General features: G+C 31.9%; 2 protein-coding genes across 5 annotated transcripts in view; one reads left to right on the forward strand and one right to left on the reverse strand.

Annotated features, from left to right (window-relative positions):
- Positions 1-40: 40 nt before the first annotated feature.
- LOC148612587 (delta-aminolevulinic acid dehydratase-like) lies at positions 41-11,164 on the reverse strand. Of its 2 annotated transcripts, none has more exons than XM_088594161.1 (8): positions 11,033-11,164; positions 8,718-8,865; positions 8,194-8,329; positions 7,343-7,426; positions 6,753-6,897; positions 5,725-5,812; positions 5,047-5,133; positions 41-4,102 (listed from the first exon to the last, which is right to left on the reverse strand). In XM_088594161.1, exons 2-8 carry the CDS (start codon positions 8,829-8,831, stop codon positions 3,908-3,910), a joined length of 849 nt encoding a protein of 282 aa, XP_088450287.1. In that variant the 5' UTR covers positions 8,832-8,865; positions 11,033-11,164; the 3' UTR covers positions 41-3,907. The 2 variants fall into 2 exon arrangements, with proteins under 2 accessions (XP_088450287.1, XP_088450286.1); XM_088594160.1 differs by lacking the exon at positions 11,033-11,164 and adding an exon at positions 10,728-10,903.
- A 15-nt stretch (positions 11,165-11,179) lies between these two features.
- The window catches only part of LOC148612588 (ubiquitin carboxyl-terminal hydrolase 20-like), a 38,348-nt gene continuing 26,221 nt past the window's right edge, over positions 11,180-23,306 (forward strand). The window contains exons 1-11 of one of the 3 annotated variants that reach the window (XM_088594140.1): positions 11,180-11,295; positions 14,455-14,550; positions 15,839-15,961; positions 17,616-17,716; positions 18,124-18,269; positions 19,270-19,339; positions 19,723-19,836; positions 20,658-20,736; positions 21,243-21,771; positions 22,043-22,134; positions 22,840-23,000. In XM_088594140.1, coding sequence (XP_088450266.1) covers positions 14,470-14,550; positions 15,839-15,961; positions 17,616-17,716; positions 18,124-18,269; positions 19,270-19,339; positions 19,723-19,836; positions 20,658-20,736; positions 21,243-21,771; positions 22,043-22,134; positions 22,840-23,000 — 1,496 coding nt within the window. In that variant the 5' untranslated portion in view covers positions 11,180-11,295; positions 14,455-14,469. The remainder of the gene's footprint in view (positions 11,296-14,454; positions 14,551-15,838; positions 15,962-17,615; positions 17,717-18,123; positions 18,270-19,269; positions 19,340-19,722; positions 19,837-20,657; positions 20,737-21,242; positions 21,772-22,042; positions 22,135-22,839; positions 23,001-23,306) is intronic. The other 2 variants (XM_088594141.1, XM_088594139.1) reach the window with 2 other exon arrangements.

The raw sequence follows: 23,306 nt of genomic DNA on the forward strand, positions 1-23,306 counted from the left end.
TTTTCTTAAATTCATCATCCACAAAAATGCAAAACAAAAAAACTGTTGAGATTTATTTCAGAAGTGATTGTTTTTAATGACAGACAGTACAGAATTTTACATTAAATATCCTATATGTGTTCCTCTTGCACTTCTGGAGCACCCTGTCCATCCATCTGTCTGTCTATATGTACAACTCCTTCTAAACTGCTCAAAAGATTTAGATGAAATTTCACGAGTATAATTTTTGTCCAATGCCTCCAAAGGGAGATAATCTAACTTCACTCTGCTAGAAAGTTACTACAATGAGAAAACTGCTCAACCTTCTAAAGCATCTGCATCTCTCAGTTTTTAGTTGAGTTTATACTTTCGGTTTTTCTGTGTGTATTTTTTATATGCCACAAAAAAATTGAGGTCGTATAATGGTACTCTGAGGTCCTTGTCTGTGTATTTACCTGTAGACACATGGTTTGCAAGCAATAATTTGGATATTAGTTTGTGCATCTTGATATATTTTACAAGGTTCCTGACCATGAAAGGATTTGGTATTAATTGTGTTTTTCTAATATGACGTTTTCATATCGTCAAACAGTATATGTAGGTACAACCCCACCTTTAGCACCTGCACACTGTCTCATCTTTCGCTGTCGCTTCGAGACAAAACACTCATTTAAAAACGTTTACGCGATGATTTAACCACCGAGAGGTTATCTAATACTATGCTGATACTGATATTTATTCAATCGATGGTTTACTTAGATATGTGGTTTATTTCTGAATTAATCCAACTTCCATACAGGGGACATTAAACGGAACAGCCATTATTTTGGCTACACCTAAGGAAATTTTTGTCACAAAAATTACTATATTTGTCATATTAGAAAAGAAATAATTCCTTCCGGGGGTAGATTTGTACTAATTTTAACTTGGGTACGGCATTTATATTCAATTATTTAACACCGAATGACAGTGAGGTGTTAAATGAGAATATAAATGCCAAACCCTTGTTAAAATGAGTACAAATCTACCCCCTCCATGAATTATTTTTTAAGTGTTAGTCCTGGAATTAGGGCCCAAAAGCATTAAGCTACATATGGATCTCTAGTAAGAGTATATAGTAAAAAAAATGTTCTATACCACAACAATTAGACTAAGAATGATCTCAGGGGTTATGACCTACACTGTTTAGGAGTTTGAAGCTGATACGGGCCAAATACTAGAGTAATTTGATTCCAAACAACAGCATTAGTTAAAGTAAATGGATCTTACCACAAAAGGTTTAGATTGATTTTGTAGGTATAAATAACCCCCTCCACTGATTAGAAATTGTGGTAAAAAGGCACCAAAAGCAAGTATATTGTATTTAATATTTGACTACATGAATATGACTTCGGTATAAGTATGGGTCTCTGCAATTGTACCACAAAATCAAGCTGGGATTGATTTTGTTAGTGTTTACCATATTCATAAAGTAATTTGGGATAAAAAAATCAACACATTTCTGAGCAGTAACTTGACTTAAAGTGTATGGATTTCTTCATGAAACTGAACTATTACTAAATAGGTTTCATACTTCAGGAAGAAGAGTTCTTTCACTACTATAATCCTATTCAGTCGAGTCAAAATTCACATGATGAATTGTGAGCTGTACCAAACTTGAATGATGTGTCCATAGTTGTCCTTACTTTTCATGGTTGGACCTCTGTGATTGTATAAAGCTGCACCCTGCAAAGCATTTTATTAGTTCCTATGAATTGAAGGACTCATTATTTATGTGTTATCCTCTTGGTATTCCCAGTATTATTTGTACAAATATTTTAACTTTGACATTGTTATTTCTCCATTGATTGCCTTCGTGTTATTATACCATAAAATTTTCATCCATCTTATAACAACAGAACTTTGAAGTAACATGAAATAACATGTACAAAATATTTTGTAACAACACAACTTTGGAGTTACATGTACAAAACATGTTGTAACAACACGACTTTGGAGTTACATGTACAAAACATGTAACAACACGACTTTGGAGTTACATGTACAAAACATGTTGTAATAACACGACTTGGAGTTACATGTACAAAACATTTGTAACAATACAACTTTGGAGTTACATGTACAAAACATTTGGAACAACACAACTTTGGGGTTACATGTACAAAACATGTTGTAACAACACGACTTTGGAGTTACATGTACAAAACATGTTGTAACAACACAACTTTGGAGTTACATGTACAACACAACACGACTGGAGTTAAATGTACAAGATATTTGTAACAATACAACTTTGGAGTTACATGTACAAAACATTTTGTGACAACATGACTTTGGAGTTACATGTACAATACATTTTGTGACTACACGACTTTGGATTTACATGTACAAAATATTTTGTAACAACACAACTTTGAAGTAACAAGTATTTAAATTTTTGTAAAATGAAAAAAAAAAACAATAAGTTCTTAATTTTCCATTCATTCATAATCACAAACACTTTTCTTGTAATAAAAACCAACAACACAATAAAATGTAATGTATATATTAATATAAAAATTACTCTTATATAAAGTGCAATCTTCTTCCACAATGCAGGTATAAGAAAAAAATGATTGAGCACCAGATTCTTTAATGTTCTGTGATGAATTTATTACATATGTACAACAATTTCAAATCATACATATTTATATACATTGCATTCTTTTTAATTGAATGAGAATTAATCAAAATATAGTTACACCATTTTATGATCATAACATCCTAGCAAAAAACTACTACCCTTAAAACTGATAGGGGTCATATTTGTAGCTCAAGCTACCATCAGCATATAAAGTTTCATTCCAATAAATCAAGGCAAACTAAATATACCAATGATAGTTTAAAAGATGAAAAGCAAAGTTCTATAGCTCTTTTTATTGAATAACATATTGTTGTAAGGGGGTAAAAAGTAACCTTATCACTTTCAAGTGGCACATTCAAGTAAACGAACTTAACTATTAACAAATGCCACCTTGTTTCATTGATTTTCAACAACAATAGATTGAGAACCTTTCAATGATCTATTACATGTTAATGTCTTTTATGTTAGGAATGATAAACAAGAGATTTACTTATAATGGCAAAATACAATTTCTTACATGTTGGAATGATTTAAATAGCACTGATACAATTTCTTACATGTAGGGATGATTTAAAAAGCACTGATTTAAGAATTATGAATGTACTACACTACACATGTAGTGGATCTGATTATATAGCAGATCAACTAATAAAAAACCAAGATTAACAAACAATAAGCAAACCAAAGCCATTTAGCCATATCAGAATCACAAATACAGTTATTAACTTTTCCCATAATTGCAAGAGAAAATTATAAAGAGGAACCTGTCTTAACCTAACCCTGAATAGACCAGAAACCTGTCTAATATGACAATTTTGAAGTCCCTTTGTTTCAGTTCAAATAAAACTGATTTATTCAACAGGTCATAGTTTTCCTTTCCTCGTTTGTCTACCGCGGACATTACTTTTTATGTGCAACTCGACAGGTGTTTCTAGAAAAGCAGAGGACGCTTATCCTACCGGTGCACCTGGTCCATGCTCTCAGTTTTTAGTGGAGTCCGAGTTGCTCATATGCTTTTGTTACTTTGTATGATTTTAGTTATTGATGTTCTTTGTTGTGTATGTCTGTTTTCCATGTCTGGTCTTTGTCCCTCGATTAAATTCTTTTGATTACCACTATAACCTTGATTCCCTTGATTACTCTTTGAACCTGTGTAACCTGACAAATTTTTAGTCCAAATGGGGTTCTGTTCAGACAGGTTTCACTGTAACAAGATATATTTAAAAAACAAATTTCTGTATAAAGGTATGAAAATATTTAATGAATTTCCACATTACTCCAACTTCATTTTGGATCATACATTAATTATAAGCCCTCGTTAATCCAATCCAACAGTGTTGGAGTAAAGTATGTTATGATAATATCAGCCCCAGCTCGTCTCATACTGGTCAGTACTTCTGTCAACATTGGTTTAAGACTAAATGCTCCCGCTGCAGCACCATGATGTATCATAGCATACTCCCCTGATACCTGGTATATGGCCAGGGGGTGTGTAGGGTACTGTTAAAAAAAAAAAAAAAATTTGATAAAATATTTTACAAAATAGGTATCTTTATTACCTAGGTTGCTGCGTTACAAAGAAGATTATTTCCCTTGTTATGAAAAAAAGGTGCATGATATTTACCATATTTTTCAATTCAATAAAAAAGCAGCACTGTAGAACTGGACTTAAATTTACTTGCCAAAATCCAAAGTATCATTTTAGTTGTCATTTGAACTTAACTGCAAAATCAAAGAAAATTTACTGGTCCACAAATACCAGTACATGTATTTTCATTTACGCAGACAAGTGCTAAAGTTGGTACCTGATTATCAAGCTCATTGTCACACTGATTTAAATATACAAAACTGTTTCTGTGGTAAAATTACTGATCATTTGAATCCATCTCGTTCTTCCAACTTGCTAATATGTTTAAAAAAGGAAACCAGACACAAATTTCATCAAAACACACTTCATTTCTCCATATTTTAATGTAAGTTCTAAATATAGCAAGGTGATCCGAAGATACCCATCTACTGCAAAATCCAATATCAAATAATAATAAATTTCTATATTATTGTTATCCATGCTGTGATCTTTGATCTATTGAATTCAAACCTTATTAAAAGAATTTTCCATCAAGATACCATACCTTAGTTTTAACCATTCTGACAACATCAAGATACCATACCTTAGTTTTAACCATTCTGAAAACGTCAAGATACCATACCTTAGTTTTAACCATTCTGAAAACGTCAAGATACCATACCTTAGTTTTAACCATCCTGACAACATCAAGATAACATACCTTAGTTTTCACCATTCTGAAAACGTCAAGATACCATACCTTAGTTTTAACCATCCTGACAACGTCAAGATACCATACCTTAGTTTTGACCATTCTGAAAACGTCAAGATACCATACCTTAGTTTTAACCATTCTGACAACGTCAAGATACCATACCTTAGTTTTAACCATTCTGACAACATCAAGATAAGCCAACCCCGGTTTGACCATTAATATATCTGCCCCTTCCTTAACATCTCTATCCTAAAACAATAAGAATATCTCATCTTACAACCTTAATGTACTGCTGTCCATAATTATTACAGAAAAAGAAATATCCAAACTAACATTATGTCATGTACCAGTTTTCCTGACTACTGCTTACTGTCAAAATACTGTCAAACAAAAGATTGCAGTTAGAAATGTATTTATTTTAATGGAGACACCAACTATGCATAAACTGGATACCTGTTTGGTTAACTATGTGTGATTTGCTAGAATAGAACTATTATACATAAAGGATAACAATGTAAAAACAGCAATTTTTTTCTCAAATTTGTATGTTAGTTGTCCATTCAAATACATAAATTTGTTAAGGCATTTATAAGGAATGTTTTGAATTGTTGTAATAAATACTTCTGATGAATGTTAGTACAATCCTTGAGGCAGACCAAGTTTAAGGGGCATAACCCTTACAAACTATTTTACATAAATTCAAATTACCATGGATTAATTTCATTCTGTTTCAAATGCATGCTTAATAGCCTTTGGTGAAATTGAATAAGATACAATCATATCACTGATTTCAAGAGTTATGTCCGTTAGCCTAGGTCTACTTCCTTTAGTTTTACTTACCACAGCTCTCTCTGCTAGCCCAACAGAACCTGGAGGAAGCTGATAACACTTTCTGTCACCAAATGCTGGTGCAGATTTAGCTGCATCTCTGAAATACATGTATTAAAAAAGGAGTAACTAAAAAGAATTTGATAATTGTAAATGTATCAATTTTCACAGTGTACCAATTTTCTCTATTTTTGTGATGGTCTAACGAGAGCAAAAATATAGTACCGTAAAATTGATTTTTCTTTAAAACTGTAAAAATTGATACCCACAAATATGTTCACTTGACAGAATCTGCAAAATTGATATGTTTACAATAATCAAGATGTTGCAATGAATTTACACAGCTTCGGAAAAAAAAATTATTTTCATCATCGCCTAAAAAACAGACAAACAAACATAGAAAAATTTTAAAAAGCAGTTCTAATCAATAGTCTTCAAAGACTCATTGACTTGTACACATAATATAAAACATGATATTTTAAACATTTCTATTCTACATTTAATTCAGTTCTGAATTGGAAATTGCAACCAAGAAAATATGTCTATACCAAAATTGAAACTACTCATTTCAAAATCTTTTCACTAAATTTTTTACACATGAATACCGTTAATACTTCTACCAGTAGAGTTGGGAGACCATTTTACCACATAACACAGTATTTTTGTACATTAATTGTATTCTCCTTTGTAATGTTAATGAGTGGTTAGATTTAACTACTAAATAAGAATAATCAATAATAAGATTATGTAAAGATAAAAGATGTTTAAGAACATAATTTTGTCTCTTTTTTGTTAGGGGAATCCATTTTCATGCTGGATACCAAATATCAAGGCTGCGATTAGCAGCTGATGAGAAAAAAATTTACAAAAAATAATTTCCTCTCCTACCTGACTGGCATTCACCATACCATAACCTGATTTTCACATGTGAAATTCTGCCAAAAATGAGGGTGGTGAAAAAGGAAACCTGGAACAAACGGTCTCTGACTCTACTGCATTTCCATTGTAGGTATTTCCTTCACCACTAATAATAAATATACCTAAACGGTCCATAAAATGAGGACGCAAACTTCGCACTATAGCTCATCACAGTGACTGTATTTCCATATCCATTATCTGCTAAAATCTCTTTTATAGCCCCCACTCTACCATCCATCATATCAGAAGGGGCAACAATTTGACAACCTGGAAAACAAATGGATATAATAACTGCATAATCTCTATAAAAAAAAGTTCAATATTGACAAAATTGGAAAAGGAAAATAATTATTATTTAGAATCAAACATATTCACCAATAGGGAAAATGAGCTGAAGTAATGCAAATGTACTCCAAAAAATGTTTCTTGACATCTGTGACTTTTCCAAACCATAAAATAACACACAAAAAAATTGCAAAACACAACTAAGCCTAAAATGAAGTTCATAAAATTAGACGAGTCATTAAAGTCTTTTTTATCTATCCTTTGATAAAAAAAAAAAAAGATGTTGCAGTGTTAGTATATTTCATATCAACCTTATCATGTCCCTGGATTGTAGGTCATTTTGTGTGAGTATGTTGCCCTTAAAAAGAGCACGCCTGTGGTGGTTTAATATTGTTTTTAACCAACTTGAGAAGTATGGAGCTCATACCTGCTTTTGCATAAGCCAAAGAAATCTCTGCAAGTCTTTTTATACTAGCACTCATATCAATGGCACCATTTTCTCTCAAAATTCCTGAAAAAACATGAATTCATAAAATAATAAATCATATAGAGCATATTAATATTGTATCTTATGGAATAATCCTCACTGATACAGTACTTGCATTATTTTCCAAAGCCATTACTGTAAACATAAAATAGTGTACCCGGTATGTTAAGACAGTTTCAGAAGGTGTGTTTTTGCAAAATCAAGGGTTTTATCTTCATAGCAGTTTGTAAATATATTTATTTCATTGTCAATATCATTTCAAATCCATCATACAGAACATAAATTAAATAATCATTGAAATGAAATTCAAAGAAGAAAGTTTAAAAATTTTAATACTATTTCATAATTAAAAAATTCAGGGCCTTACTTTGCAAATTCAAAAACACAACTGTTATGCACGATAATATTCTGATTTTATATGTATCAATATATTATATCATAGTAATAATACGATTTTAGGCTTTGTCTATGAAGGACAGAGGCTGATGTATCAACCAAAATGAAAATGCAAGACTTCCTATAACAGATGCTGTGCATCTGCATTAAAACTTCAAACAAGCAATTCTTAACTGCATTCATCATTTCAAATATACATCACGTCTGATAGAATGATTTTGCACCACTCAAGTTTCAAAGATATATGGGACGCTATATCTATGTACATATATATTCATCTGTAATTTTGAATTGTGAATGAGGCATGCATACCAAAAATGATGAATGAAGGGCCATATTCATGTACAATTATAAGGCCAATTTCTTAAAGAAGGGCTATGACAGACAAACCTTACCACAGTGTCCATGGCTTGTGTATGGACATAAACAAACATCACATGCGACTAGTAGATTTGGAAACCATTCTCGTAACTTCTGTATAGCTACTAAAGCTGGTGTGTATGGACAGTCGGCACCTGAACCTCTATCATCCTGTAGCAATAAGGTAAACAATCAAAGTTGAAAAAAAAATGTCTAAAATGAAAATGATATCCCAATTATTTCAGAATATAAAAAACATGTTACTTATCTACTTTCAGTAACCCTTAAATCATTTTTTTTTTTCAATTACTATACATGAGCTGATAAGTTCTCATCAACTTCTTGTAATTGAAAGGTTGTTACCAGTTTTAAGGTACTACATATATGACATGCCTGATACAAATCAGATGGAATTTCTTAAAGGCCAAAGCCCTCTAAATCTCCACATAAGCCAATGTAAAGAATTTTTTATGTAGTATATGCTACAAAGAAAGGAAAAAAAGCCAGTCAAATTACAGTCAAGGCTAACTATACTAAATGGTCCATTCATTTATGTTACCTTTTCAATTTTCCCAGGCACACCAAATATCAACACAGTTTTAAGGCCTTTGGATACTAATGGTTTTAGTGCTGCCTGTAGTTTGTTGATGCCATATCTTGATTGACCTGGCATTGCAGTAATTTCTTCCACTGCATCATCATTGTCTCTGAAAAAAAATAAAATAAAGTTGAATTGTTATGTCGTACAACTGCTACTCTTCTTCTACTTTAAATTTCAGCACACCACACCTAGCTGTTGATGTCATGATAATACATGTGTCAGGCATATTATAATACAAGTGTCAGGCATATTATAATACAAGTGTCAGGCATATTATAATACATGTGTCAGGCATATTATAATACAAGTGTCAGGCATATTATAATACAAGTGTCAGGCATATTATAATACATGTGTCAGGCATATTATAATACATGTGTCAGGCATATTATATTACATGTGTCAGGCATATTATAATACAAGTGTCAGGCATATTATAATACAAGTGTCAGGCATATTATAATACATGTGTCAGGCATATTATAATACAAGTGTCAGGAATATTATAATACAAGTGTCAGGCATATTATAATACATGTGTCAGGCATATTATAATACATGTGTCAGTCATATTATAATACATGTGTCAGGCATATTATATGGCATGAAATGTGAGCAAAATCCAGTATGTCAACATTTGTAACCCCTATAATAGCGAGTGCCGCAAAACGGTGTGAGCTCTATGGTTATTACGTGTACTATTTAATTTTCCCTTAAGGTTCCCCAATATACAAATGAAAAAAAATGTCATGTCCCGAAAGTAACAAAAAGTGACTGTCCTAACGGAGAAAATCATTTCCTTCAATCAAACAAATAAAAGAAATACAGGTTAAGATTACGCTTCAGTAAAAATAAATTAATCTTTTCTGATAGTTTTCAAGTCTTTTTCTATTTTTTTACTTATTTAAAGAAGTGAATGTGATGTTTTTAAAAACTTCGGGGAACACGTGGATGTATGTACGTGTGTCTCCGCTGTTCCATTGTTGCTATTGTCAAAAACCTAACCTGCCTTGAAAAAAAATATAACTCCGATTGTATTATCCAAATTGAAGCATAGCTTTTCTAAAATAGAAAAGGTAATCACTGTCTTGTTTGCAGCTGTCAGTTGCGTCTGAATTTTGTTTATGTCACATGATATGTGTAAAATATTCCAACCATTCATGGAGAATTGTAATATTTCCAGTATCTGTACAGATAGATCAGACCGGCCAAAACTGAAAAGAATGTTGCTAGAGATGCTCTTATGGGTTAAAAATGTGAAGTATTGCGAAGTGCTATAAAGTTATCAACCATTTTGAAAGCAAGGGGAAAGGGGGGTATGGGGTTGGGATTTTGGAAAAATGTTTTTTTTTCAAGTTACTCATTCATTGAGAAAAAAACTCTCCCAATATATAACAAGGCAGATTTTCAAATAAAAATATTGATTTCACTTGCTGCTTAAATATAAATAAAAATATTGCACTTGCAAAGCAAAATTCTCATTCAACCCCCCCTCCTTTTGGAACTCCTTTATTATTTTTACAAGGCTCGCACAGAAGTCACATGTATGATAAAGCTCACTGATTTAGGCATTGACAATTCCATAATAGGTAATTACATGGTTACACTCATTCCTTTTGGGTTTCAGTGTCCAGAGCTGTTTTCTGATTTGGCCATCCTCTGAGCCCAGCGGGCGGCCAATTCAGAAAACAGCTCCGGACACTAAATCCCAAAAGGGTTTAATGGTTACACTTGTTCACGTTTCATTAAAAGCCTTACATCTAATGCCAGGTTTTGTTAGTCCAAACTTGACTGACCCTGAAACCTTCTCCTCTTTTATTTGGATATTGAACCGGACATATCAATATCCATATGAAAGCAATGAGTGTTGCAGGGTCAGAAGAAATTCCGACAAGAGCTGTGTCAATGTGCCATATTGACTGCACTGAGTCTGAGAAAATGCAACAGAACAGTAGGAAATACACATACGTGATAAAAAGAGGATAAATAAGATTGTCAGCAGTTATTGAAGTGTTTGTCTGCTGCCATGAACGTAAAACTTGATGATGATAGCCACTGTGAATATCTGTATGACATGACATGCTGTCTGCTACAGCTACAGCTAAGGAAACGTCGTATAGTATAGTGTTCCGAAAATGAATAATTTCATTATAGGGAAATTACTGAGTAGTTCCGATGGCCGATAACCATGTATATTAACTTATATTAACTCATCTTCATACAATATTCCTCCTATCGGTGTATTTGATTATTTTTTAAGTATACACATTTACCATTGACACTTCTGTAATTAATTGGTGAAGTTTGAAGTTTTTCTTTATCGAAGAGCCCCAACTGGAGTATATAGATCTGCAAGTTCAATAAAACAATTTTTCGAACGCAACTCATAATACCGTTGTAATTCTGAATTGTCTACCCTTGATATTATTTCGACTTCCGCTAAGGCATGACTTCAAAGTTTGCTGAATCAAATTTCAGTTAAAATCGTTTGCAGCGAGTGTCTTGGTATATTTCTTAGTTTCTGAATGCAAGATATGTACGTTTTTTTTGTATTCTCTTAGTTTACATCACCATTATTTTTATATGGAACGTTGTCTGTTGTAAGTTCGCCATTCTGTTCACGCACCGGCCCACTTGAATTTTCTACATTACCGTATTCTTTTATATTTGAATTATTTCGGATTCTTCTGTCAAAATTCAATATTCTATATCCTACAGCCCTGACTTAAAGGGTGCAACCTTTTGATTTTGAGGGGGTTGGGACTTTGTAGATTCTTCAGATCATTTTTAACTAACAATATTAGTGACTTCTTGCACTCATAATTTCAGTGCTTTCTATTTGCATATGATTTGCATAATTATAGCAAGCGCCGCAAAGCCGTGTGAGCACTACGGTTATTACGTGTACTTTCTAAATTTCCCTTAAGGTTCCCCAATATACTAACGAAAAGAGTCATGTCCCAGAAGTAACAAAAAGTGACTGTCCTTACGGAGAAAATTCATCATTTCCTTTAGTCAAACAAATAAAAAGATATAGGTTAAGATTACCTTTCAGTAAAAATAAATCATCTTTTCTGATAGTTTTTAAGTCTTTTTCTAATTTGTTTTACTTACATGTATTGGAAGAAGTGAATGTTATGTTTTTTAAAATCTTTGGGAAACACGTGGATGTAGGTATGTATGTCCCCGCTGTTCCACTGCTGCTGTTGTCAAGAACCTAAACCTCCTTGGAAAAAAATTTAACTCTGATTATATTATCACATTATGATTATATTATAGCTTTTCTAAGATAGGAAAGGCAATCATTTTCTTGTTTGGAATTTGCAGCTGTAGTCTGAATTTTGTTTTCATCACATGATATGTGTAAAATATTCCCACAATTCGCGGAGAACTGTAATATTTCCGGTATCTGTGCAGATTGGTCAAACAGGCCAAAACTAAATGGATGTTGCTAGAGATGCCCTTAAGGGATAAAAAATGTAAAGTATTGCGAAGTGCTGTAAAGTTATTGACCATTTTGAGAGCGAGGGAAAAGGGGGGTATGGGATTGGAATTTGGGGGGAAAATTGTTCAAGTTATTCATTTATTGAAAAAAAAAAACCATTAATTAACAAGGCTAATTTTCAAATAGAAATATTGATTTTGCCTGCTGCTTAAATATAAATAAAAATATTGCACTTGCAAAGCAAAAATTTTCCTTAGGGTCGACCTCCCTCTCTTTCTAATGCCCTTTATTATCTTTACAAGTCTCGCACAGACAGTACATGTATGGTAAAGCTCACAGTGCTCGCTGATTTAGGCAATGCCCACCACATATTATATTCATACTCCACATAATGCTGCCAATCTGTGCCATGATTACTGCCAAAGCGTCATAGTTCTAGCTTCATACGAGATAAAAATGAACCTTTTAAATATCATACATATGTGTTTTACATGTGTGTTTCTAGCTTGTATGAAAACGGGAAGTTAACATGAAATAGGAGAGTTGGTCAATCTTATTAGTGATGTCATATTCACTAATTTGCATATCATTAAGTGTCAAATTGGTTGGCAAATAAACAACTAAGTAAACAATTGACAATTTCATAATTAGAATCCCAATTTTCAAAACTTTATAACTTTGTTATTATATATCCAATTTTGGTTCTGTAAATTGTTTCATTTAGATAAAATAATTCATATTTTGGTATACCATATACTGGTAAGTGATGACATCATGAAGAACTCTCCTATAATTTGTTAGCAATGAACATTACCCAGTTTCCTATTTAGGCACAGAGGTTCGTTACAAGACTATTTAGGTCATATACATTAGCATGGCCTGGATATCTATGAATATTCATTGCCAGTTGTTTAATCTGGTTCCCAGGACAGTATCATAAGCAACCCAAAGATCACCACCAAGTACCTCTTTTAAAAAATATCATGCACATGTGTGTGGTTTTTTTTGCTTGTATGAGAACAGGAATTTTTCATTAAAAGATGAAATGATTGGCATTGAATTTATGTAATATTACCCAGTTTCAGATTCAAACACAGGGCTCTTTACAATTGACTATTTATGCCATTTTGGATGTTGAAAGTAAGCCAAAATCAGTGACAGAGAATATTACCGACTTTGAAGACATCAGTCTTTGATTTTTTCATGTGTCAATGTTAAATTTTTTATGTTATAATCATATACATTGTACTGGTCAGAGAGTTGATCTCACTGTTTTCAGGACAGAATATTCTTCAATCAAAATTATTGTATGATAGCCCATATTTGGGAGCAAAATGCCAGTAATCTGTTAGACAATTTTTCTTACCTGGTAACTTGTTTCACAGGAGAGGACTAAAAATCAGTCTGCAAGAATTACTCTTGACCAGAACATCAAATCAAATGATATTTTTTTGTATACAAATGAAAGTACTTTATTAGCCCAAACTCTTTATTACAACAGGGTTATGACCAATTATGATAATAGAATAAAACATTTGTGGTTCAAAGGAATCACAAGATTGATACAATCTATAATATAATCACTTTGAACCTACACATGAAATATATATTATGAGAATATATCATGATATCTCAATGTTATTTCAATAGGTTATTTCTGCTTTTGTAACAGCTGAGTACAAATGTGGAAGACACTCTTAAAAATAAGTTCAGAGTTACTATTATGAATATAATTCTAATTTTAGATTTATTACCAATACTTATAAATCCTGGAGTACCATTGTGAATCATTTTGAATAATATTTGTTATTCTACGTCATAGTACATAAAAGTGTTATGTTTGGACCTGATTATTTTTAGTATTATTATAACTACAAGTTAGATGTACATATATCAAACTTTACATATGGCACTGTAATTTAGGAAAAAAAACTGTCCTTCCTATATTGTAGAAGAAGATGATTGAATTTCCAAATTAAACGACCCAAATATGAGGCATAGTTGACAGTACAAACAATCATTATTCATACAAAATACACAAATTTATGCAACTCACAAAATGCAAGTCCCTAAAATTTGAAATGATGACAGAAACAGATTTGTTATAAAAACCAATATACATACTGGTATAGTTAACATGTAATACATAGTGTGCATGTTTTCAAAATGTGTATATTGTGCATGAATGATTTATTCAAATTCACCTTTTTCTAAATTTTTCAATTATTTTTGTTTTGTTAAACATTCCAGGTAAAATACGTTGAGATGTCAGTAAAAATGTCTAAATGTCCACATGTTGGCACAATTGATAGTGTTACCTGGGATGAACTAAGAAAAAAAAATAAGGTCAGTATCAAGGACTATTGTTACAAAATTGTTTGGACTATTTCTGTTATAGCCCCAAATAGAACTTTTTTTTGTACATATGAAAAACGCTTTAGAAAATAGAAGAATATTACAAAATTTACAGAAAAGGATGGAAGTTTAACATTTTGATGTAGTACCCGAAGCAAAAGGGCATTGAGTAAAAATTTATTGAAGTTTGGAGATCAAATTTTCCACATACAAACAGTATTTTTGAACATTGACAGAATACACCTTCTTGGGAAATATTATTTTTGCAGGTTTATTGAAGTTAACTAATATATAAACATAATTCAATACTTGGATTTTTCATATATAATAGATATTAAGAAATACATAAACGGAAGCATATTAGGGTTTCTACTTAACTAGGGAACCCATTTTTGCCACTTTTTATTTTAACAAAATGCTCTATTTTGACAGTAAATCAATGAAAAATACATTTCAAATGAATCTCACAAAAGCAATTCCTTCACACAACCAAAAAATTCAAAGAACAAGAAATATTTCAAGGGTATAAACTGATCTTAAATCACAAGACAAGCTCATTATTTTTCATAAATTGAACTGCGAAATCTATTATGAAAATCTTTCAATAGCAGTGATATTGTTTTATTTTGAGAAATCATGAACAAAACCACATCAGTTAATACTGTTGTACAGTTCAGCGCTTTTTTTGAAGAAAAAAAAAAGAATGAGAACCTGGCAAACATGGTTTCCGACTCCAGTCCTTTTTGTAATGCATGTACTAGAAAGGCCATGGACAAACAATTTTTTCAAGCAACCCAATGCTTCAAAGCTTATTAATTTGACTTGCTTACATGGTAATACATATATAGAGAAAGTAGAATTCAATGAACTGCAGAAATGTCAACTTAAGTTATTTTCGAAGGACTATTTTAGAAATATCAAAATTTGTGACTTAGAAGCTCTTGAATAAATGACAGATTAGATTGAGTTATAATTACTCTAAACTGAAAACAAAGTAGAACTTGAATTGTAAGAATTTTTTATTCTGAAATACATGTAGGACCCTCCAAATTCATAACCGATCATTTCTGGAATAGTAGCAAGTAGAACTTAATTGGATGTGTACTTATATAAAGCTTTTTAGAAAGAGAAGAAAACAACCATATTGACTAGAAATGGTAGATGCTCAACCTTTTACTTCGTTGAAATATATTTTCTTTTAAATTATGCTAAATTCAGAGTGTTTATTGTTTTTCAGTTTATTGTAATGGTATAATACTTTCACAATACTGTATTTTAGACTGATTTAGAATGTCACACATGTGGTATAAAGGTGACCAACCTGTGGCTTTGTTTAGTAGGAACTTGTCAGTATGTTGGATGTGGGGAGTCTGCCAAAGATCACAGTTGTGCCCATGCTGAGGTTTGTTTCAATTAAGGAGGTAGTCTTAGGGTAAGGGATGCAACTCTTACAAATTATTGGAACGTTTGTATTCAGGATTTTACATCAATGTCATGTAAGCATCAAATTAACTTGGATTGATTTCATTCTATGTCAAATGAAAACTTAAGCTTTGATGAAATTGAATATGATACAAACATATTCCTGATTTCAAGAGTTACGTCCCTTACCCCAGGTCTACCTCCTTAAAGAAGATATTTGTTCATCAGGTCCAAGATGAAATACTGAAAATGATAGAAAATATATGACAAATGGTGAGCTTTTTAAAACAGAGTATTTCCAACCAGAAAAAAATTTTGTATAATGTACAGTACATGAATTCACACATGTCATTTTGCTCCGAATGCCCCCAGATTTGTCTTTGAATAACCTTTTGATGTCAATGAAACAATGCAATTTTAAATTGTGATGTCATTGATCTTTCAATTGAAGAAGAATTAAGTACTGTAGTCACTCCACAAGGTAATAAATCTAAGAGAATCACCCGCACTTACAGGATCTTGTCAACCATTTTGTCAGCTTGGATAAAAAAGGTGTGGAAAAATGAAATCCTAATATTAGGGAAATCTGAAAGTGAATAAAAGTGTCCAAAAACTATTAAAATTTCATAGAAAGTGAGGGATTTCTAATGAAAAATATGAACTCTGACCAGTAATCAAAAAAAAATCCAGAAATCTTCAAACTTCAATTTTTGAACTACTGATAACTCAGAACACATTTGAGCAGGCCCTTGTAGATCGATCTACTGAGGTGTGAATGTATATTGAAGTGCCAATGAAAATTTAATGTATCAGAAAAGATACATTCATGGGCAAAAACACATTCCATAACATATAAATTGACAAGGACTAACAACAGTTAAGACAACAAATCAAAACACATACAGACACAAGCAGCATGAACACCACCATAAAAAACTATCCTATGAAGGTCATGTCCAGTAAAGGTCATTAGTAATGCTTGAATAGATAGACCATGTTGCGGAACAAGGTCATGGTAGAGACTTTAAGAACTTCCACAATGATTGCTTCAGAAATGTGGCAGTGTTGTATTATATGTAAATAAATATGTAGTTTCATATTGGCCCTGTTATAGGTTTGAGGTCTGTCATATTGGTCGAGGCAGCCGTATTGGACCCGAGGCATGGCCGAGGGCCAATACAGATGTCGAGGCCAATATGATTGACCGAAACCTATAACAGGGCCCATATGAAATTAAGTATTTATTGACAATTTTATTAACCAACTCAACTAGATGATTTGTAGAACAGTTGTTTTTGTTTTTTACCAAGAACATGTAGGTTTTTTTTTTTTGCATTAATCAGTCTTAAATATCCTTGTTGTATAAAATGGAAGATTTTTTTTGTGTTTTTGCAGCTTTTAGTCCTGGTGATCAAAGTTTATGAAATTCAATTCAAATTCAGATTCAAACGACCGGAAGTTATTATGCCATATTGGCCCTCGTTTTTTATATTGGCCCGTATAGATGCCTCGTTTGAATTCATATCAATTGGTCAGTTTTTGACATTTTTTTAACGTATTTTGGGTAATTGGTTAATAATGTCATATACATATATCAAAGCAGGACTTGTTATGACTTGTCTATTTCTTTTCAGGACAAAAATCACAGCTTAACAATGAATATGAGTTCCTTGAGAGTGTGGTGTTACACCTGTGAAACTGAAGTCTTACCTGGCAGGAATACACCAGATTTTGTGTATGTATTTGATTCTTGTTCGTTGTAGTATGTTTTTTTTAAACATTACAGTTCTTTATTTTACTGCAATTTACATGTTCTTCAGTATGTGAATTTCCATTTTCCTGATATTGCATGCAAAATAACCTTGACTTAAAGATGTCTTCATAGGCAAAACATTTTTAAGTTCTTTTGATATTTTTGACAGATATTTTACCATCTTAGGCACATGATCCATATTGAAAGGCATGTGCCATTCTGACTCAACTTATGTCGTTTTGGTCATCAATAAATAACATCTTTTTACTTTGACTTTGAGAAATTGAGAAAACTCCTGATCAACAGAAAAAAAAGGTTACCTTGTAATTATATACTGAGATCCTGTAATTAGTGCAGTTCATAGGTATCTTGATTTGACATTTGTATAGAATTCCTGAAAATGCTGCTATGCTGGATGTGAAGAAGAAAAAAGTTGGACTGGATTGTAGCTCAAACAACAGTTCCCCACAGCGGAACTTTTCAGGGGGAGATGACTCTGACTCTGAGGAAGAAGGCGAGAATATAAAGCCTAGAGGTAATAGACATACATAACAATTTACTGCAAAGATGGTTTGCTGCAAAGAAATCTTTTCATGACAGAAAGTGTTAGACAGGAAGTAAAATAGCTGCAAAATTGGGTTGACACACTAAATTCTTAAAAAAATAGTGTATAGTAATCCTTTTTGATAGTCAATGGATTCATGAAATAGTGGTATAATTGAGTATAAGTAGAAGCCTAACAAATAATTTATCACGACTGAATTGTTGTCACCTCTAAATTCTAAATGTTATTTTCTTAGTACATTTATTAAAAAATTAAACACATTTCACATTTGAGGTCTCAGTCTTATCTTTTGTAGTCTGATTTTATGATATGTCATTTATTATTACACACCCATCTTTTGACAAGTTAATCTGTCCTCACATCATATTATACATTTAAAAAAAACATTGATTGACTTTGATGATTATTTGGTACAACATTGTAAATTATTTAGTAGCAGGCTTTGTAAGAATCATGCAAAATCTGAAAAATGTGATACATTCCAAAAAAGACTACATATTTTTATTTTTGTAATTAAATTGTATTATGGGTCTATACTATGAAATGTGTAATTATTCATTCATATCTCCTTGCTCTTAGGAGATAATCAACATTGAAAATCCAATAGATTCTATAGCATTTGAGCGTCATTTACACAGTCATCAATCAGAGATTTTGAAATCTACATTGCATTCTATATAATTTTTATCTCCTAAGAACACAGGTTATATGAAAAATTAAATGTTAATTTCTGTTAACTATGACAATTCAAATAAAATATCAAAAATAAAAATGTGAATCACATTTTGCATGATTCTTAGCTGGATTGCTACTTAAGGAAGTTCCCTGTGTTTTTTTTTTGTTTTTTTTTTTTTATAGTTTTCAGACTTTTTGATTTTGAGTAGTTGGAAATCACAAGAAGGGAGAGTCTAGCATATCATGTGCTTTATAGTTCAGTTTTTAAGTATACAATTTCTCTTTTATTTTTCAGGTCTGACAGGATTGAAAAATTTGGGCAATACATGTTACCTCAATGCTGCCGTTCAAGCTTTGTCTAATTGGTAAGAAAATTTAGTTTAATTTTAGTTGCATTCATGGAGCATGAATTTATATGTTAAGTATTGAGATAAATTTTTTATCTGCAGTAAAATAAAAACAGGAAACAGCAAAAGTTAAAGGGTTTTTTGTATGTTTATTTTGTGGACTTGATGTCTTTCAAGTGCTTTCTGAATGAAATGTAAAATTTATTAATGAGTAAAAATAAAGTCACCTTTATAAATGAGTGGATCAAATTATTTCTCCACCCAAGATGGCTGAAATATATATTTTCATCTTTCAGGCATGTTGAAATCTAAATGTTACTATAGAGAGTGGAGAATTCCTTTTAAACAAAAACATGTACATGTATGAAATTTCAATGTTGGTTAATTATCTTTCATTTCAGTCCACCTTTAACGAGGTTTTTCCTAGATTGCCAAGGATTCATCAAACCGGAGAAGACTCCAATGCTGTCCAAGCAGTACCTCAAACTTGTGGCAGAACTCTGGAGTAAGAGAAGGTAACTAATTCTGATGATTTTTCAGTTTTAAAAACATTACAGAATTATGTGGTATGATTTATTTGCTGATCAGTTGGAGGTTCAGGGTTTTTGATTCATTGTTGAGATCACACAAAAGATTTAAAAAATAGGTTTTCTCATTCTTCAAGTGCAAGACAAGTAGGTTATTGCCGCTTCTCAGCTTGCATACAATTTGTTTAAAGATAGGGATAAATAGCCATACAAATAGTCTATAATCTGTTGAAGTATACTTTAACTTACTAGACCTATGATAATTGTTCAAGTTGTATTACTCTTACTTAGATATAAATAAAATGTGAAAATACTGATGATACTCCTATGCCAAAATGGGACTTATAAATAACATAATGCATAATGGCATTGAGATATTGCATTGAAATACTAGTCCATATAAAATTCAGACACTGTTTATTGTAGGGGTGATTCTTGGTGCAGAAAAAACACCAAACAAATAATGCTTTTTGGCTCTATATATGGTATATTTTTACCTGATAGTCATCTCTCTTTAGATCAGTTATCTTACAAAAACAACATTACATTCATATCCCACTAAAGCCAACAAAATCAATCCAAATCACTCATGCAAAGTGCCAATTTCTTACAGATCTATAAAATTTAATCTCGATAGTGCAACAACCAAATGTTAAACTGTTTATATGGTCTGTTATTGTTTCTGAATAAGAAATAAAGTTAAATTTGGTGGGTTTTTGACATGCATGAACTACCTCCTGTCTGCTTTTAATGAAGACTACTACTTAAGGAGTTAAAACCCTATAATTTGATCATGATTTTATTTTCAGACCAAGCTACACCATACCCAGTGGTGTTGTAAATGGTATAAAGATAGTACATCCCATGTTCAGGGGATATTCTCAACAGGTATTTTGTTAGTATATAAGCAGATTCTGGAAACCTGCCATAGTCATAACTTTTGTTTGCAGATATTCATTTTATTTTAATTTTTATGTATAAATGGATTTATTAGCTCATTCCGACTAGGCCTTTGTGCCACAAAACATGAAAAGGTCTGAGAATGTTCTTAAGTGCTTGTGATGTCCTCTGTCCAAAGACTTGAATTGGAATTAAAAACATTCTAAGACTTATTTATTTTTCAAAATATTTAAAAGTTTTAAAACTCATATACTTACAACTGGCATCTATTTTCTGGTAATAACTTACAATAACAAAAATCAAGATTGACCATATCTTTTAAAATTCTGTTTTTGGTTTTACATAATATTTCATATTAATGGGGGAAAACTATTAAGACATGTATAATGCATTTTAAATCAATTATTATATTTTTTACCTGTTGAGTTTTTGTGTTTTCTGTAGAAGAAATAATAAAAAAAAATGATTTCAAAATTTGTTCTTTTATTTATAAGGATGCACAAGAATTCCTGAGATGTTTTATGGATGAAATCCATGAAGAGTTAAAACAGCCATTTCCAATAACAGAATCAGACACAGAAGAGCAAAGTGATAAAGAAATGTCAAGTGACCAGGAGGAGAGGTTCCCTCCAAGACCTTCCTTCCCTAAACATGACAGACAGCTGTCAATTGATTCCACAACAAGCAGCCAATCAGATGAATGCTATGAAACATGTGACTCAGGTAACACTACAGCATCCAATGAAACAGCTTCAAATGGGTCAAATGACAGTGGTGATTTGAACAGTAGTGGAACTAGGGTAAGGACCAGTCCTAGGGTGGGAACCAGGAGTCAAGAATTGACTACAGAAAATAATACTCAAAAAACGGAAAAAGAAAAGAAAGATTCTACAAATGAGTTGATTGCAATGGCAAGAAATGAAGAGCCTGAGAACAGCGTTGTTACAACAGAGACTAAGAAACCAAGAGGCCAGAGAATGAGTGAGAATGAAGCCCCCAAGATGACATCAGTCCCTAAAAGAGGTACATTTTAATACAATGAAACTTGAATAAACCAATAGTGATACTGGATATTCCAGGCAATACGAGTAATGGAGAAATAGTCAATTAAAAACATGTTAAAGTTCACAGTCTTTCAATAGTTACAATCATATATCACTTTTTCTAATTTCTGTTTACTAAATTGGGTAACAATTGATATTTCTGGAAGATGAAATCTCTGTGTTAATGTTTTAATAACACTATATCTTTAAATTATTTAATGTTATGTTGGTACACTCTTTTTTCCTTGCAGTGAAAAGAAAAAATGTGCAATACCAAAGTGTGATATCAGACATATTTGATGGAAAGCTACTGAGTTCTGTGCAATGTCTAACTTGTGAAAGGGTAAGTAAATATACATATAGAACTCATAAAAAATTGCATGTCATTCTTTTATCTTTTATGAGAGAGAATTAAGACCTGATCATGTAATTGAGAGTAGTATTGAAATTGTAGAAGTAGATAGTTGTGGGTGTCCTTGCCCTATGTGCCTCTGTCTGCAACAAAGACTTATGTAGGTACTTGAGAGTGTCCATAGCATTAGCAAGCAGTGAATGGGATTAGAGGGGGTCATACACTTTATATCATATTCCTGCTGAAACTGGCCCATTGAAATTCCTAAGATCATCAACATTGGCACACACTGAGCAAGATTCAATTTTTCTGAAATACATACTTATTTAAGAATAAGCTTAATTTGGTAATTTTTAAACCTTCCTTGGATCAGTTTAACATTTCACAGCCATTATTCTATGCAGTTTTAAATAGCTTTTATTGTCACTGCACTGAGACTTGTCAAGCTCTGCTGTCTTAAAGCAAACAATTTTAGTTCTGAAGTTATGGAGAATTTGTTTTGTGATGGCAGTTGTTCAGTTTTCAAAGATCCCGTATACATGTAAAAAAAGAAAAAAAACAGGATAAAAGATATGAATGTAATAGCTGTTCACAAATCTTAAAAAAAAAAAGATGTTTGATCAATTATTAAGAGACAAACTATTTGTCAGTTTTGTGAAAGTTTTACTTCATTACTTGTTTTTAACTTTTTTTTAGATTTCCACAACAAAAGAAACATTTCAAGACCTTTCTCTGCCAATACCAAGTAAAGACCATATTCATGTTTTACACTCAAACTCCCAAGGGAGCCCCAATAAAGGAGCTTGTGGTGAGGCCAACCAGGGGTGGATGACATGGTTCTACACATGGTTTAAAAGGTAATGTATAGATTATAATCCCAGGAGGTTTCAACTGAAGGAGCAGAGCTTTTGATGAATCCAACTATAGTTGAGTTACATGTGTCCAAATGTTGTGTGCATACAGTACATTAAATTACACTGTAGCCCTGGAGAAATGTTCTGCTTTGAGTTTGAGGTAAAATAACAAAAGGGAAAAAAAGACATAATTGTTCCATGGTTTAAAATTTTATATATTTATATTTCGTTTGAAAATTGTTTTTACAATACAAAGTAATTACAATAGTATGGTTGAAATAATAGACTACATTTATTAATCACATAGAT

Source organism: Perna viridis, chromosome 7 (genome assembly GCF_037379345.1).
Source record: "Perna viridis isolate PV_CMFRI_1.1 ecotype Kerala chromosome 7, ASM3737934v1, whole genome shotgun sequence".
Lineage (NCBI taxonomy): Eukaryota > Metazoa > Mollusca > Bivalvia > Mytilida > Mytilidae > Perna > Perna viridis.

What these genes read in the sequence shown, in the direction of transcription:
- LOC148612587 (XM_088594160.1), bottom strand. Translation starts at nt 10,840, where the DNA reads ATGTCATGTCATACAGATATTCACAGTGGCTATCATCATCAAGTTTTA. An exon ending in ATTTATCCTCTTTTTATCAC is followed by an intron (nt 8,866 to 10,727) that starts GTATGTGTATTT and finishes ATTTTTTTTCAG; the next exon opens with AGACAATGATGATGCAGTGG. An exon ending in TTTGGCTTATGCAAAAGCAG is followed by an intron (nt 6,898 to 7,342) that starts GTATGAGCTCCA and finishes TTTGTTTTCCAG; the next exon opens with GTTGTCAAATTGTTGCCCCT.